At 52.8% G+C, this 16021-nt stretch overlaps 1 protein-coding gene across 1 annotated transcript; it reads right to left on the minus strand.

The window, feature by feature from the left end:
• Nucleotides 1-1415: 1415 nt before the first annotated feature.
• J4E84_000392 (uncharacterized protein) lies at nt 1416-2837 on the minus strand (the record flags this gene model as incomplete). The annotated part of the gene is made up of 2 exons (XM_049383033.1): nt 1416-2718; nt 2830-2837. The coding sequence occupies 2 exons, from the start codon at nt 2835-2837 to the stop codon at nt 1416-1418; spliced, it is 1311 nt and encodes a 436-aa protein (XP_049248551.1).
• Nucleotides 2838-16021: the final 13184 nt, after the last annotated feature.

The raw sequence follows: 16021 nt of genomic DNA on the forward strand, positions 1-16021 counted from the left end.
CCGCCGGACCCTGAGTCAGGAAGGGACGCCTGAGCCGCGGGGAACACGGGAGCACGTCCGACGGCAAGAGCTTACAAGAACCTCACGTCTGATCTTCTTTACTCTTCTTTGCATGTGCGAGCACCTTCTCAAATATTCTGTGATGCTGGTCGCTCGTCCTGGCCTGGGCCACGCCCAAGTAACCAACACGCACGCCAAAAGTCGCGTCGAGCCATGGCGTCGAGACCCACCAAACATCACTTTCGGAAATGCTACGAACCATGATAAACGAAAAAGGGCCGCCTGCATTCGACAACTATCACACGCTTTTAAGGCACTACATAATCATACAATAGACAAGGGGCCGCCGTCATTAGCTTTCTCGTGCGCCGTACATCTCCCGTCCCTTCGTCACCGTGCCTTACAGTGGCTACGCAACCCTTAGGACCCTACGTCCTAGCCGATGTTGCATTTTCCATGTGTGCGTCCTCAATCCTGCTGATCCAAAGCCTCGAAGGCTTTCCATGGCCGTGACCCATTACTCATACAACCATGATTTGCCGTTGCTGCCAAGCTCGCAAGGACAGATGCTGGGGCGCATAAGTCAGAGAGCGCCATACAGAGGCAGCACGAAAGAGATGGATGCGACCGTCGACCTTTTTTACCTCCATGCGCCATGCACCATGCAAGAAGCATTCGTACTCATAACTCGTAGAATGTGCCCTCACCCTGCACCATCTGCACGTCTCGTAATGCGTAAAGAACACCATCATAAAACAGAAGTGAAACAGAGAAAGACATAGCAGCATGGGAACGACGTGTAAAGAAGCTGGTCCCTCCAGGTCATACAGGCAATGACACCGGAGGTACCGCCAGAAGGGGGCAGAATTAAATATGCTTTGTGATGACACACCAAGACATGTACCAAGGTCAACCTGACCAGCAGTTGAGGCATCATATGCCAGCAGAAACAAGGGAGGTCATGTGCTGTCGGCTCAAATCCCAAGGAACGGGCATTGTACACATGTTCTCTGGAATCAGGCCAATACTGAACGTTGTACCGTCGCCAACATGCTCGAAGCCTGCGATGTAGCCTTTCTTGCGCCATGTATGATACACCTCTTCGTGTGCCGTTCTGACCTTGTCTGAGCTGCGGTGTTTTGGGCGTCGTTCGTTTGGGGAGTGGTGCTGGTGTGAGGGCTCGTCGGTGTTCGTGTTGGCAAAGGATCAAGTACAGTAACAATAACAAGGCCGCCGCAAAACCGAGATGTCATCGCGAAGCACCCAAAAATAGCCGTCATTGGTAAGAGCTTCCCAACTGCCTGTACGAAGTGCAGTGAGGCGGAATTTCGTTCGAGAAGGGAGCGAGCCTTAGTCCATGTTGAGCCGGCCAACATGGTTCATGCAAGCTATGACAGCAGTCTAGTGGATGCTTGTCAATAAGTATGTGCTTGTACGTCGGGATAGTATCCGCGACTGCTCTCCATGCCTTGGAATCTTCCACAGCCTCCGATGTGCCAGCCAGCAGTTGGATACTCATCCTTGATCCTGCGATCGGGTGGCGGTAGAGTACTTTCAAGCTTAGTAGGGATAGTCTCGTAGATGGACGCAGGATAATAAGAATAGTCCTGAGGGGCATCCATCATCTTCGCATCGTCGTCTTCGACCATGTGCTGTTCGCCGCTAACGCCTTCGACCGGACCTCCACTCAGAGAACTTGCTGAGCTGACCGAATGACTGCCGACGGGACTTGGGTCTAGCGAGTACGTGTTACCACGATACATGCTGCCGCCCATTCCAGTCGCACCACCGCCCGACATACCGTTCCTCCAGGCCGGATAGGAAGGTTGGCCACTTGATCCCAGCCCATGATGACCGCCTCCACCGAGGCCAGACCCAGGCGCGCCTCTTGGGGTACCAGCATTGTGTGGACCCTCGTTCTGGTAATGGCTAGGTGACCTGCCACGGACAACGACGGGAGACGACAGCCGGGCTGCGATCTTGACCCAACGGGGCTCGGATTCTCGTGGAGTTTGCACGTTCGCCCACAACTCGACAATCAGATGGTAGTACTGTTGTTGAGCGCGACGCTTGCCATTATTCGCCGTTGCCGACTTGAACTGGATGCGTTCGAATGAATGCTGGTAGTTGCTACTGGCATGGCTCGCTGGGGAATATTGTTGCGACGAGTCGCTTTCGCTCTGCAATGGTAGCTGAGGACCCGGCACGGTTGAGGTTTGGTGAAAGTTACTCAGCCCATATCCACCATGCTCATGGCTCTTTCCCGGTGGTGTTGGGGCCAGTAGTTCCTTCTTCATCGCGAGCTGCGGGCCTTTGTCACGCTTAGGTGTGTGCTGGATCAGCTCGATAGTCTTGCCTGTGGAGCCGTCCACAGCCGCTGCAAGAGATACTGCCATGGACTGTATTTGCTCCGGTGGTTTGCCTGTCTGCTCGAGGTACATACGGGCGTTTGCAATCCAGGGCGTAAGCTGGAACGACACGTTGACAGCGAAATAGTTCCTGCGGTAGCATGTCCATACTCGATCACCGGAGTAGAAGAAGCCCTTCTCGATCTTGGCGTCGATATTGGGTGTCACTGTCGAGCCTTCGCAAGTGATGTTGCCCCATGTCTCCTGTGCGTTGAAAGGCGGCGTCTCGGGTGAGCCTGAGGGCGTCGCATAGGTGCTCGCGTGGTAAGCACCGTTGTAGGTCAACGGCATGGTGGTGGCAAGCACACTCCTAGGAGTGTCAGGTTGGGAATTGTACCGGGAAAGGTCAGCTCGAGGGGACAAGGCGTTGGGATATCTATGCACGCCAGGCGTCCCTGTCGTATAATTGTCCCTTGCCGACGAACCCATGGATGGTGACACAGAATGGCCTAGTCCTGGTGATCTCGCCGGAGGTAACATTGCCGACGAAGAGGGATCGTTTCTATCGCGTAGCTGTCAGCTGTCATGCATCGCTTCGGGTTCTACACGCACGAGTGCGCCACAAAGAAAACCTACAATCGTCGACTCGAAGACATGCTGCCGTAACCACACGTAGTGCTAAAGTAATTGTTTGGTACGGAATAGTGACTTGGGTAAGTGTTTGAAACCGTCGGAGAGAACGTAGTGTACGATGAGTATGCCAGTGCTGATGAGGCGTTGGAGCTTGGCGAGGTCGATATGGAACCAGACCCTGAGTCTGAAAGAGCCACGCTCGACTGGTAGCTATAGAATCAAGTCAGTCAAACTCGCAAAACAGAGCTATCCGGCCAAAGTGATGCCAACGACAACGATGTGTAACCAAGAGTAGGGTGGCACGGTATAAGTCGTCAACCAGACCAGGGGCGGTACGGCATTACCGCTAGGCTTGTCGTGTGATCAATGTGACAGACCAGCCTGTTGGGAAGACCAAGTGCGCCATGCATCCGGAGCGTGTGCGACGACAAGTATGATGGAGGACATTGACTACGTGTTTGTTTTGGGGTAGGAGAAGCCTGAGCCTGGGCTGCACCACGCCATAGAGGCGTCGAGGGATGCAGGCTGGGGGCCACAAGGCTAGGCAGCACCACGGAGCCTGCCATGCCAGCCCGGGAAGGAAACGACCAATGAGAGCATCTACTTACGCACTGTCGGGACGATTTGTACCGTAACGGCCTGTAATCGAGCCCTGGTGGATACCGGTCGCAGTATGTGCTAGGACCCCGTCGCGTCTTAGCTGATCGGGTACGGCTGCGTAGGAGTTATGATGTGCATGCGCACCAATATGCTCGATGCATTCCTGGTCCGAAGAGAAAGGGTTCTCCGATGCCAATGGCAGCGGTGATTGCAGCACTGCTTATCCTGCACGTCAGCCAATCAATCCAGGGCAGCCGGTGTGCTGTTGAACAAGACGTGTGACAATAACGGACAACGTGCACGGATGCGCAATGGAGAGGAGAGAAAGATGCGCGTGGGACGTGGTAGCACAAGCGGCACCGCGATCGGGTGGCAGGACAAGCGTGCGGAACGCACTACAGGAACAGGAACAAATGCAGGCCCACAGTGTGGTGCAGTGAACAGAGGGGAGAAGGCCGATGCACCAACTGTGTTGTGGTGCAATATAAGAGCGCACGCGGGAGGAATGTTGGCCTGGGAAGAATGCGGAGAAGGGCGCCAGCTTATGGCTGGATGTGCAGCGCTTGGGGCGAGCGACTTGGGGGTTTGGGGGTTTGTGTATTGCGCAGGACATGGGTTGCAAATACTTGGGGATTTGGCTTACCTTGATTCATCATTGCAACAGCCAGTGATGTATCGCCGTTCTGCTGAGATCTATCGCAGCGCCTTGTAGAGACACAACAACCCTTGCGAGAGACTGGATCTTACGCCTGACTCTACCACTCTACGCAGCAGTTCCGACAGTCTGGGTCGACTTCGATGGCGCCGGCAGTGGCGAAAGGATTTGCTGCTGACAGAGTTCCGCTGCGGCCGAACTGCTTCGCGCCGTCGCTCGAGACGCGGATTCGATCAGGCGAGGCAGCGAGTCAGCGTTTCGCGTGGCGGTTGCGATGCTAGGCTTCGGGGTGCCGGGCCAAGCGTCAAAGGGTTGCTGAAAGGGGATGGTGGTGAAGGCCGACGACTCGTCTAATTACGCTGTTGGTTCGCTTGAGAGGCAATCTGGGGGGTTTAGCCGGCACAAGGGCGGGATCCTCGATTAGCTGCCGCTGCGCTGCGCTTCGCTGGGGGCTAGGCTCCGTTAATGCTGATGTTCGAGGGGAGATGCGGCTATTGCGAGCAGACGGTGCAATGCGTATATTGTCCAGCACTGTGGCTCGGTGGTGCGCGCGCTGCACTCTGGTCAATCGGTTCTTCAGCGCTCAGATCTACCGCAAAGCTTAGTCAATGGGCCTGTCATGGCAGGGACAGAAGGTTGGTGGGTGGACTGACAGTTTTGGGGTCGAGGAAGGTGCGATGCAGTGTGCGTTGATGTCACCCACGGCGGCTGCGCATTACCTTAAACCCTGGAGTTATAACGGCTCGTCTACGCAGAGCGAGGAGGCCCGCAGCTGCGCTTTGCTTCTTCCCGCGCACTCTACGCAGATCTGGAAGCTGGAATCCCGAGCACAGACAGGTACGGATAGCGGCCTTGTCGCTAGGTGCCTGGATATCTAGCTGCGACGTAGGCGGTGTGGGCGCGTCTCTGACGTCGCTTTCCTGCGATCTGTCAGTCTCGCAATATCAACCGAGGAAGTGGTCGCAACGGGGGTGGAGCTTACAGGGTTCTGCTGCAGTCTTCCAAATCAAATGATGTGGCGTCGACTGATGTTCAATCGTGGCGGCTTCGACGAGGATGCTGACCCGTTGTCGGACACTGGGCGATTTGCACGCACGCCAGGTTGGAGGAATTGCTCAACAGGAACAGATTTACTGCATGCACTGCAATGAGATGTTGTGACAGAGACCAGAATCGACAGTGATAGTGCCGTTGACGTATTGTGACAGATGTGAGCCAGGTTCGGTATACCAAGGGTCCGTATGGTGAAGGGGCCGAAGCATATATGCACCGTGCCCTCTATTAAAATTTGAACTCTTGCTCTCAGACCGTTGCACAAGGTTGCCAGGGTTCAAAACCCCCGTGATCTTCGAGGCTGGTAGGGTACCGGCTTATGGTCTCAGAACAATGACCTGGAGTAGACTGTTGGGAATAGTGGGTCCAGGGAAGGGACTAACGGCAAGCAATGGAAGAAGTGGGAGGGCCCAAGGATACGAGCGGCTGTCGAATGGGAGTGAGCTTGCAGAAAGTGGATGGTTGAAGTACAGTTGACAGGCAAGAAGCGCTACAGCTCGATACAGAGTAGAGACGGACTAGGGTGGTGACGGACTTGTTGGCTCAAAGGAGAATGCCTACCAAGTGAGAATAGCTTCGAAGCATGCTTAGCATGCTGGATCAAGATTCAGCCCCAATGCATATGATCCGTATTGCTCAGACCTGGCCATTTTCTAGCACCACGGTAGCATTGGCAAGCTGCAGCGGCGAGCCTTTCCCAAATGGGGAGCCTATATATCTCCGATGTCAGGGAGAAGTGATTTGCCTTGGTGCCCAGGATTACGTCTTTCGAATAGTCGCTGAGCTTCGCATTCCTTGCACGGAAGAATGGGCTTTTGCTACCTCGCGGGGCCAGGGCCCACCCCCATGCCACACATCGATTGGCGCGCCCGGCAAAGACATCACAGTCCCGTGCAGCAACGCAGGAACATGGACCACAACACCACTCTCGAAATGGGGGCCGACTCGACACGGCAGCTAAGTGACCGGACTGGCGGGTCGTCGATGTTTCATCTCGATCAGCCGCCCGGAATAACCCTTGAAGCGAACAGATGATCATGGTTTGCTCTTGCTACGGCTGTGCTAGATTAGACTATCAGTCACGGGCGGCGTCCAGTCAGCGGCAGATGGCGAACGGGCCAAGACCAGGCGTAGCTAGCAGCGCCGCGGGCCGACAACCGTTGGCAGACGACAGGTCGTCCCGCAGATGGACAGTGAAAGAGGGAACTAGAGGACAAGAGGGTTGGGCTCGAAGCCGTTACCTGTCACAGAGACGAAAGCGACGGCACTACTTGGCCCCGCGGGGGAGCGGTTTGACGTGACTGAGGTGGACGAGGGAAAGCATCCACATACAGGCGCCACTGCCAGCGAGTGATGCGCAGATGTTGCATCGCCTCGAGGTTTGGGTTAGAGCACTATCAGCGCCATGATCCGGGCTTTCATCTGCCCCAAGCATACTGTGACCCGACACAGCGGTAGATGCGCAACGCTCCGAAAGAGGGCACAGCCAGTCATGGACGGCGTGGGCCGCAGGAGGTCGCCTTTGCTCGGCGGCTGCTGTCAAGCGACGATATGGGCGCGGCGAGCGGCATTTCGAGTCCAGGGTCTCAGGTTAGGCGACGAACGGTGAGGAAAGCGAGAAGCGGCGGGCCCGCGGTGCCTCCCTTGTGCAGATGGAAGATGAGGGATACGTGATAGATGGCCCACGGAGGAAGGAGGGATGGGCGTGGCAGGGGATTGGGAAGGAGCGCCCGGTGACGTGCAGCTTCTCCCGGGTATTCCTCCTCCGCTTGTATCCTCACCTTTCCGCTTTGGGCTCTAGCGTGTCTTGGCCGCTCCCTCCGTGAAGCTGGCACGCCCCCAAACCTCCCAAGTCCCTGCCACCGCGATATCGCGCACCCAGCACTGCGCCAATATCGTCGTCTTCGTGGTTTTTCTGCTGGCTTCAGCGATCGTTCACACGACCATGGTGACATGCCAGTCCCAAACCTCGCTGTCTCCATGTGTCTCGCACGTTGCGGTCGACCAAGGAGCGCCTAGGGCTGACGCATCACGAGCACTCGTCTCTTCGCAATACAGTACTTACCTCTCAATGGATACTTCACTGCCACGCTGATCCAATCACTGCCACGCCATCAGCCTCTACTAGCGAACGAGGCAGGCCACCAGGCTTGCTGCAGGGCTAAGATGAGACTCCGGGCGCACTCCCTCGACTTCTTCGCCGGGACTATCATCTGACGCGTCTCTAATGCAAATTGCTAGACCAGGATTTCCGCTTACATTCTACTCGTCCTACCACATTTTGCGCGCGTAGCCCCTGGTGCTTTCGGCACCGGCCATGACATCTCACTGCACCCATGCACAACAGCCGTTGAAGTGTAGATGTAGATGGTGGCTGAGCAAACCCAGGGGATCGCCGCTTGATACAGCGGTGCATCCAATCTTGAGGTCACGAAGCACTCGACTATCCTGCAGGGCGTCTGCTGTTGAGGCACAATGGGCTGCAGCCTCCCGCACCCCCCGTGACGGCGATGGTCGGCTGTCAAGCAGTCCTCGTAATCGATAAAACCATGGCGACCCGCAGCCGCCTCAAATGTACTATCGGGAAGATCAGGAATCGTTGCAGACCTTTCTGTGCTGTCTCAGTCGACTCGAAGTGGACTGAGGCTGCATGATCGTCAGGCTGTTGCAGCAGCTGTCTGCCGACTATTGCGTATGACATGTTACACGAGGACTGCTTATCTCGGGTGTTCTGATCAACTGATCGTCGAAGAAGCATTGATGTGACCCAGCGCTTGACAACAGAATCGTCTGCCACTTGCGGTACGGGCCGTCAACGTTGAAGAGGGTTCCTATCCTCACACTTCTTTACCGATTGTCCAAGGTACTTGCAGACCATTTCCATTGGACTAGTCACCCTATTCCAGCTTCCCGGCTATCGGGCAAAGCCTGCGCCCCACTGGAATCGTGCCGACCGCGCTGAGAGTGGTTCTAAATTCAATAAGGACGTGTACAATGCAAGCTACCGACAAAGATCAAGCACGGGCCGTCTTTCTCTGGATTATACCGATGAAGCTACTGCAAGCTTGCGTACACTTCACTGCGATTCTTGCGCATGCAGGATCATCTATTTCACGCTCAAAGGATGTCAGAATGGGCTGGCACAGTTTCAGCAGGCTCTCGGTAGCCCTCATACACATACAGCCTGTCCCCGAACATATGAGGCTATAACGGGCGTTCACGTAATGAACGGCAATTAGCGCATATGTGCGAGCGGTGGTCTGCCCTCAAAGGACTCGCACAACGAATCCAGTGGAACTACTGAAGCTGCACGAATTTGCGCCAAGCTCCGATTCACACAGGGGCGCTCCAGCGATGCTCCTGACTCAGCTAACGCGTCAATGCAAGCTGGCTAAGGAACCGATGAGTAGTAAACCCATGTCTTCTCAAGCAATGTCTTCAATGGCGGTTGCCCAACAGTGAACATTAATTGCAGCGAACACGGCACTTGGTAATCTCCCTGATTTCATCAGTTGACCGATGCTAATGGAATCTTTTTAATCAGTGGTTCAAATCCTTTCGACATTCGACTTGCCTCTTCGAGCACTTGCACGGCCTGGTAGCGAGCTGTTGGCGTTGTACGGCGCGGCCGATGGCATCCGCGCGAACTACTACCACAACAACGAAATGGCGGCCTACCAATCGGCGCATGCGCAATATGTGGTTAGCCTCGCTATTTATGCTCAAGTTCTTTGACAGAGACATGGTCGTCGAGTGGTTGTGGTTCCCTTGGACGGCGTTGGACTCAGCCCTTTGGGCCAGTGCGGACGCACGACAAGCGCGAGTTATTCTCCGACCCTGACGTGCAGCCGCCCAGATCTCACGTTGAAGATTTCATCAACGAAACTCAGCTCCATTATCGACCGTCTAGCGCAAAATAGCCACACTCGTCCCATATGCATGCGCACGGTATGCACACAGCCTTTGAGCGACAGTTCCGGGCAGTTTCCGAGATCAACTCGTACGACGAAGCTGCCGAATTTCAATGAGACCGCGGACAGTCCACGAACGATTGGTCTGTGCGGATGCAGTGGAAGCAAACGGTACGGCTGTGGACGGGTACGGCTTCTATCTTACCGTATTAGGATGCCACCGGTCAAAGCCGTTTGTTGTGCGGAAGGGCTAGCCATAGACGACTTTGTGATTCCATGTCTAAGCCCAAGGCGTCTCTTCGGCGGGACACAACACGAGCATCGTCACAAGATACGCCGTCTGTCCACCGAAATGTCAAAATCCTGTAATCCATAATCCGGGGACGGGTAGTCAACAACGCCACAGTCGCGCGACATTTGAATGCCGTATTGATTCCACGGCGCCAACCCCGCTTCGAACGAGCTCCTGATTCTGTCTCTAACAATGTGCCAGTCTTCAAATATCTCCGATGCGGCTAATATGGCTCCTGGCCAGTGCTCAAATCACGAAGACGTCGTTAGATGACTCTGGCGTCCAGTGATTGTTGCTCACAACGATCGAGCCTGACCTGGATGGGTTTCTCCCCCTGGATGCTGCATGTTTTCTGTGACTTGTGTCAGCTGGTCACGACAGCTGGCATCGGGCATGCCCATGAAGCAAGTCGTCGTAATCTTTTTCCCCGTTCAGTTGGTTAGCCTTCGACATTGCATCGCCGGGAAAAAAAGCAACAGGACAGCAATTGGAGATGTGGCTCGGAGGCATTTTCTAGCATCCCGGGCTGACGTCGATGAGCTGCATGATCTGATGACCAGCGCGCTGCGAGTTAGTTCTTCGTCAACGCGACAATGAACTATCTATTGACATGCTGAGGGTAATGAGAAGGATTGGTGTAGATGGGCATTTGGTCTTAGACCTCTGTTCATGAACCCTCAACTTCTTCGAGGTGGCAGCTTCTTCAAGTCAGTCCTGAGAAGATCAGCCCCATCGTGCAACCAGCTCCGTCGTTCGGCTCCGCAGTTGCTGTCATATTATCCACCAAGAGCATACGCAGGATCTCGTCATACACATATTCGTGTCCGATCTACTGGCGGCTTCCACGACAATCATGCCCAGCGGGACTAGTACTCGGGTACTCAACCCTCAGGATTACTGGATCGGTCAGGATTTCCATCGTTAAAATTATGGGTGGACACATGTTCTCGGCACATCTTCAGGCACGCAGTCACGGGTGAAGTATCCTATAGCATGACCGCAATAATCCTGTTTCTCGTACCATGGAAGCTTCGAGGTGTGCTGATCGGATGATTCTTGCTGCTTTTCCTATCGTCCCAGGGGAAAGGATGGGTGAGGAGGCGGCCAGCTCCTGAGACTAGTGTTGAGTCCAAAACCAACTAGTGGCTGTCGTGAGATGCACCACTGGCGCTGCTTTCACGACATGCATGCAGGGTCGGAAGGGAGAATATACAAAGATAGTCATATCAAGCGCCCCAGCCACTCCGCTCGATGCAAGCCCCGAAAAGAACACATCATACCGATGAATGCTGCTGCTGCAAGTATAGTGTCGTTGAGTTACCGATCGACCAACGGCTGCCGCAGTCGTGCGCTGGTCCAGGGAAGGGTACATGGAGCCTCAGATTCGGGGTCTCCGTGTTGCCCCTGCGATTTTGATGGAAACGGGCAAAGGGTTGCGTTGCTCCTCGATCTGCTTTGGGACAAGGTCACGAGATCGCGCTGAAGCGTGAGAAGGGGTTGAGCTCGCTCTCTTCTTCACGAGAGTCTCTGCATCTTCGCATCCGAGATGAGGCATTGTTTCAACGGTCGAGTACTCTCGGCAATCTAGCAGTATCGTGGAGCTGTTACTGTACCATGTTGAACATACGCTATGGAACCGGTCTCACGCTGCTCTTCCGGAGCAGAACGCTTGTCGCTGCCTAGCAACCAACGCCTACACAATATCCAGATCTCCAAAAGTGTCTCCCATTCAAGTAGAGAATCTTCCTCCACGCCATCTCTTGATTTTACAACCGTCTCAATCCTGACCTGCCCGCTTTAGAGACCTTTAGATGATGTATAGTAAGTTTATGATGCACCCACGTAAACGCTATTGACCCAATACGAGTCGCTCTCATCTTTTACTTCTCATGTGGCATCCCTTCACAACGCTCTTTCCCTGGCCGAATCGTTATATGATATACCAGCCTCTACCCTCGCAAGGTCCTGTCAGATTGATCCACAATTGGTCCACCTTCTCAGCCATGTTCGAATGTGACTCAGTTAGGTCTAGACGAGATGGATTACCTATTATGTTTCGATTTTATTCATATGTCTCTATCAGACCACCCTGTTGGCCCATCAAGATAAAGGAAATGTAGCAGGCTTAGATGCGATGGTCAGCCTTTAGTAGTGACGTGCTTGTATCAAGGCATATCTAATAGCGCGAAAGCTTTACTCGGAAGACGAGGGAGTCTCTTTTGCCGAAGAAACATACAGCAGGAAGAACAAAAGACACATTAGGTGACTTGTGTGAACAGTGATCTGATATGTTGATCGTGACAAGAGCTACATGATATCTATACATGTGCGCTCTTTCACTACTATCCAATCTCGTGGAGTGAGGCTTGATCTTGACTATCTCTATGTTAACGGTTATCTACCTAATCTACTTTACCTTTGATTGGACATGCACGCGTCGCATATCAAGGCATGTCCAACATACCTTCACACAAAGCAATAGTGTGGAGTAAGAGATGTTGTATTTATTTAGCATCTTACATGTATCAAGGAAGTCTTGAGAAAGTTACTTGTCAAAAGCTTCAACGCTTATTACTATTGTACAAAGCATTGTTGAGATGTATAAGCTTGTTCAGACCTGAACTCTTCACGATACACCTTCTATCACTCAGGTCAGCTCTCTAGTCACTGGAGCGAGCGCGCTGAGCTTATGCTAACAAACAGTCTTTTCGTCTTGAAATAGAGTACGGTAAATGCGCAAGATCACGATAGACTATCAACACTCTATTCCCGTATCCCTCTCTTTCTTCTCGTCTCACGCTTATCCTTTCGGCCAATTGTAGTCTCGATCATACCAGTATGATAGTCTGCTTGACGCGATCTTCGAACCAATTCTCTGGTGTTTTTCCATCATTTTTGACTGTTAGTTGCGAGAGACCTTTTCGCTCGTACTTCTCTCCACGCGCCTCAAGGATGATGATACTATAAACTGCGTAGTTCGAACGGCCCCAAGATTCTCTGGAAGATGTAACTGCACACAGTACTGATTTCCATTCCTCATTTTCTGCATCAGAATCATCCCATTGTAGGACGGACCACGTATCATCTGGAGTGGGCAAAACGATGCCGGGAATACGGTCCTCGCCGTTGTAGACTACGAACAGTCGAAGGATATAGGCGCTCATAAGAAGCTCATGTGACACCCCTATAGTAGTAACAGTGCTGTATTGACGATCGCATGGTTCCCAAAGAGCCTATATGCTCGGCGCCGATATAGGGTGCTGGAATGGGTGGAACCATTTACTTCCTTCCCATCCAAGTGGAGACCAGCTGGGGAATCCATGTCGCCTAGTGCTGCTCTCTGCATTACGCCAGTAAAGACAAAAGCGAGGATTCGGCGTCTTCTCTGCAGTAGCATAGTTGCCGAACGGGACACCCCAAATGCTGCCTACTGGATCAGGTTCACTGCGGAAGGATTTCAAGATACCAAGCACTGCGTTCAGAGCGTCGGATTGAAAGCTGAGGCTGCGGTTAGAGTACTGCTCCAGAACACCCATTGCCTTTCTCAATGCAGAAGCATCCTTTTCGTGGGATATGGGGAAGGTGGATTCGAGATGGTGTAGGTACACCTTGTCGCTGCTTGAGTTGAACTCATGCCTCACAGTTCTATTGCACACGAACAGGATTTCATGATCTGTGAAATACAGTCTTCTTCGGGAGAGATACCCTTCTTGAAGAGTCCTAGCGTCACGTCAGTCTTCGAGATATACCTTTTGGCATCGTGTAGCACGATACTCACCATGCGCGAGTAGACCATGTAGAATGTCGAATCAGCGTGGTGACTGAAGAACTTTCAAACTCAAACCTAAAAGTCGCGGAACCAAGGTCAATGTCTACGTAAGGGAAGTTACGTTTCCGCCCTACACCGGGTAATCCGCACGTGCAATCTTCGCCAGCCGCTCCAATGAGAGTAATTTGAGCAGAAGCATATATGAGATCCATTTGTTGGATCTGTATATGTTTGTCCCTAGAGTCATGCTGTTGCACACACTAGGATGATGGTCAGTCAAGGAGAGTATAAGGGAGGGTATGTAGCACCTACGTATTTGTCCACCCAAAGGTACCGGTAGCCGAGGAGCAGGGTCACAGTGATGCTGTCCTCGATGGTAGCGGGCAATCCTGTTTCTAACCCACAGTTCTCTTGAAGGGGCATGTTGCCGACTTTGCCCCAAACATAGGACAACGCAACATAGTGGCATTTGCCAGGTGCTGGAACAACGATTCTCTGGATACAATCGATCACCCTCAGATCTAGCAGTGATTCTTGCTGCTCAAGACTGCAACAATCGTGGGAATTTGAGCAATCTTTTATCCAGTTTCGCACCAACTCTAGATGAGAGAGTGGGGGAAGTGTTTAAAACGAGGACGGCGCTAGGAGGTGTAAGCTACTGCCCATTCCTCGGTGACTATAGTCGAAGCGAAAGACACCGTAGCTTCGATACCATTCGATGGAGGGTGACTCCATTTCCCGTGTCCAGTCTCCTATTTCCCCAGAGACTGCTATTCCAATTGCTCGGCAGATTTCGCAGGCCGAAGCTTTCAGTTCTCTGGAACCACTGTCAAGCTTGAAGGTATCTCCATGTCGGTACGATTGCCGCGCAAAGGACTGGTCTTTTGACGCTTCTCCTGCAAGCCGGGCCGCCTCCTCCTCATTATCAAGGCATTTTACCATCTTTGAGCACATGCCCAGACAACGATCGCAGAGAGTGGTGCATTTTCTGGAAATTCTTCCTTCATCTTCAGAATCGTGGCGCTCGTCTAGTGCGGAAGATTTGTCCATAGTCGATGAGATGTAACCATGCGCAGCGAGAGAAAGCGCGTGAATTTGGACAGTAAGGAATGCGTCGCTCGCATCGCACAATTGCGTCAAGCTTTATGGATGACCTTTTCGAGTGTTTCCAGCTTAAGAAGAACCACGAAGGAGGTCGTCGAAAGTATATCGCAGGAGGAAAGTAAGGTTGCCTTTCTATTACAGCTCATCCTCCCGATAGGCGCAAATCCACGTGACTCTTATCATGCGAATCCAATTGGATAGCTGACTTCTCCCGGCAATAAACACCTGCAGATGTACGACGAATACATTGCGTCAGTCTGCTACAGATACATGAGATCGTGTAACTTCGTCTGTAGTCCAATGTAGGCTAATCGACATGTAAGCGCCGGATGTACCAGTAGACCAAGGCTGGCCCCCAGTACGAAGAAGCTGCATCCTCCAGCCTCGACATCGCGGGTAGAGATTCTCAGTCTACCAGCATCGTGTGGCAAACAATCTTAGGACGGTCGACTGCCAACAGGTAACCCTTTATTGGCTTCTGGGTCAGTCCAAATGTCCCAGTAAACATACTACCTTGACTTCTGATCATGCGACATCAATGCTGCACGCCGCCGACGAAGTGCAAGAAGAGGAAGTTGGCCTGCATCCGCTGCTTCATTGCGCATGCGCCATGAGCTGATCGTGGTTGAGTAATCCAGCTTTTTGATTGCCGCACGCGACAAAGTCATAAGGCTCCTCTCGTTGCGCACGTTGCTGAAGTCGCACGCCGGGGTAAGATGAGAAGAGTTGATGGGCGGCACGTGAACGTTTCGAAAGGGTCTCCCCAGGTCCCATCGTACTAAGTTCTAACCGGATGATATCAGTATAGCGTATGCATTCCCTGGCTTGCAGCGGAGCACATTCCGAGGCACGCGTGCAGGAAGGGCCGACCCACGCCACGCTGACAGACAGGCAGCAGGAGCGAGGGTAGTTCGGTGGATACCTAACTAGGTCAGCATGTCAGTTTGAGACCAACCCACTTTTCCTTCACACCAAATGCACGTGTACGGCACGACCCAATGTGGAGCAAACGTATTTCATTGACGACTTTTCTGCATACAGGCAGCTTTGGGTACACATACACACCCTGTTTTCTAAATCTATGCTTCTCCGGAGAATGATAACACCTTGAAATGCAGTGAATGACGCAGTGAACCGAGTGTGGTCCAAAAAGCAAGTAAACATATACACTGAAGCCAAACATAACCCGCACAGTCTAATCTGCGTTGCACTTCCCGGAGGAAGTTCAGCCGATAATCCCATGAAATTCTGCCTTGTACTGCCGCCGTGCGTAATTGATGAATGGTCCGTTGCCCCTGGCAGATGCAATTGGTGAGGTGATGTGTCTAATGCTTTTTTTGATGATGGGAAAAGAAATCGTGAATACCGCCGTGTGTGATTCGTGACGCCTTGCATGCCGGTTGGCCGCAAGGCTGGCTCCGGGAACTCCGATGAGAATGCATCGCCCAGCTGAGTTCGACTCGTGCTGGGCGAGTTTGCTGAAATTTTAATGAGTCTAATGGTTTCGATGGTAGAGTGATGTAGATCTCGATGATAAAGTGATGATACTTTGTTGTGGAGCTGTACTGTCGCATGTACATGGAGTTTGGATTGATCCTGATGATGCTTGAGGACCGTTTCTGGCAATGGAGTAGGAATGAGCAAAAGTGGTGGCGC

This window comes from Alternaria hordeiaustralica, assembly GCF_023758085.1.
Source record: "Alternaria hordeiaustralica strain BMP 2776 chromosome Unknown scaffold_1, whole genome shotgun sequence".
In the NCBI taxonomy this organism is placed as follows: Eukaryota; Fungi; Ascomycota; class Dothideomycetes; order Pleosporales; family Pleosporaceae; genus Alternaria; species Alternaria hordeiaustralica.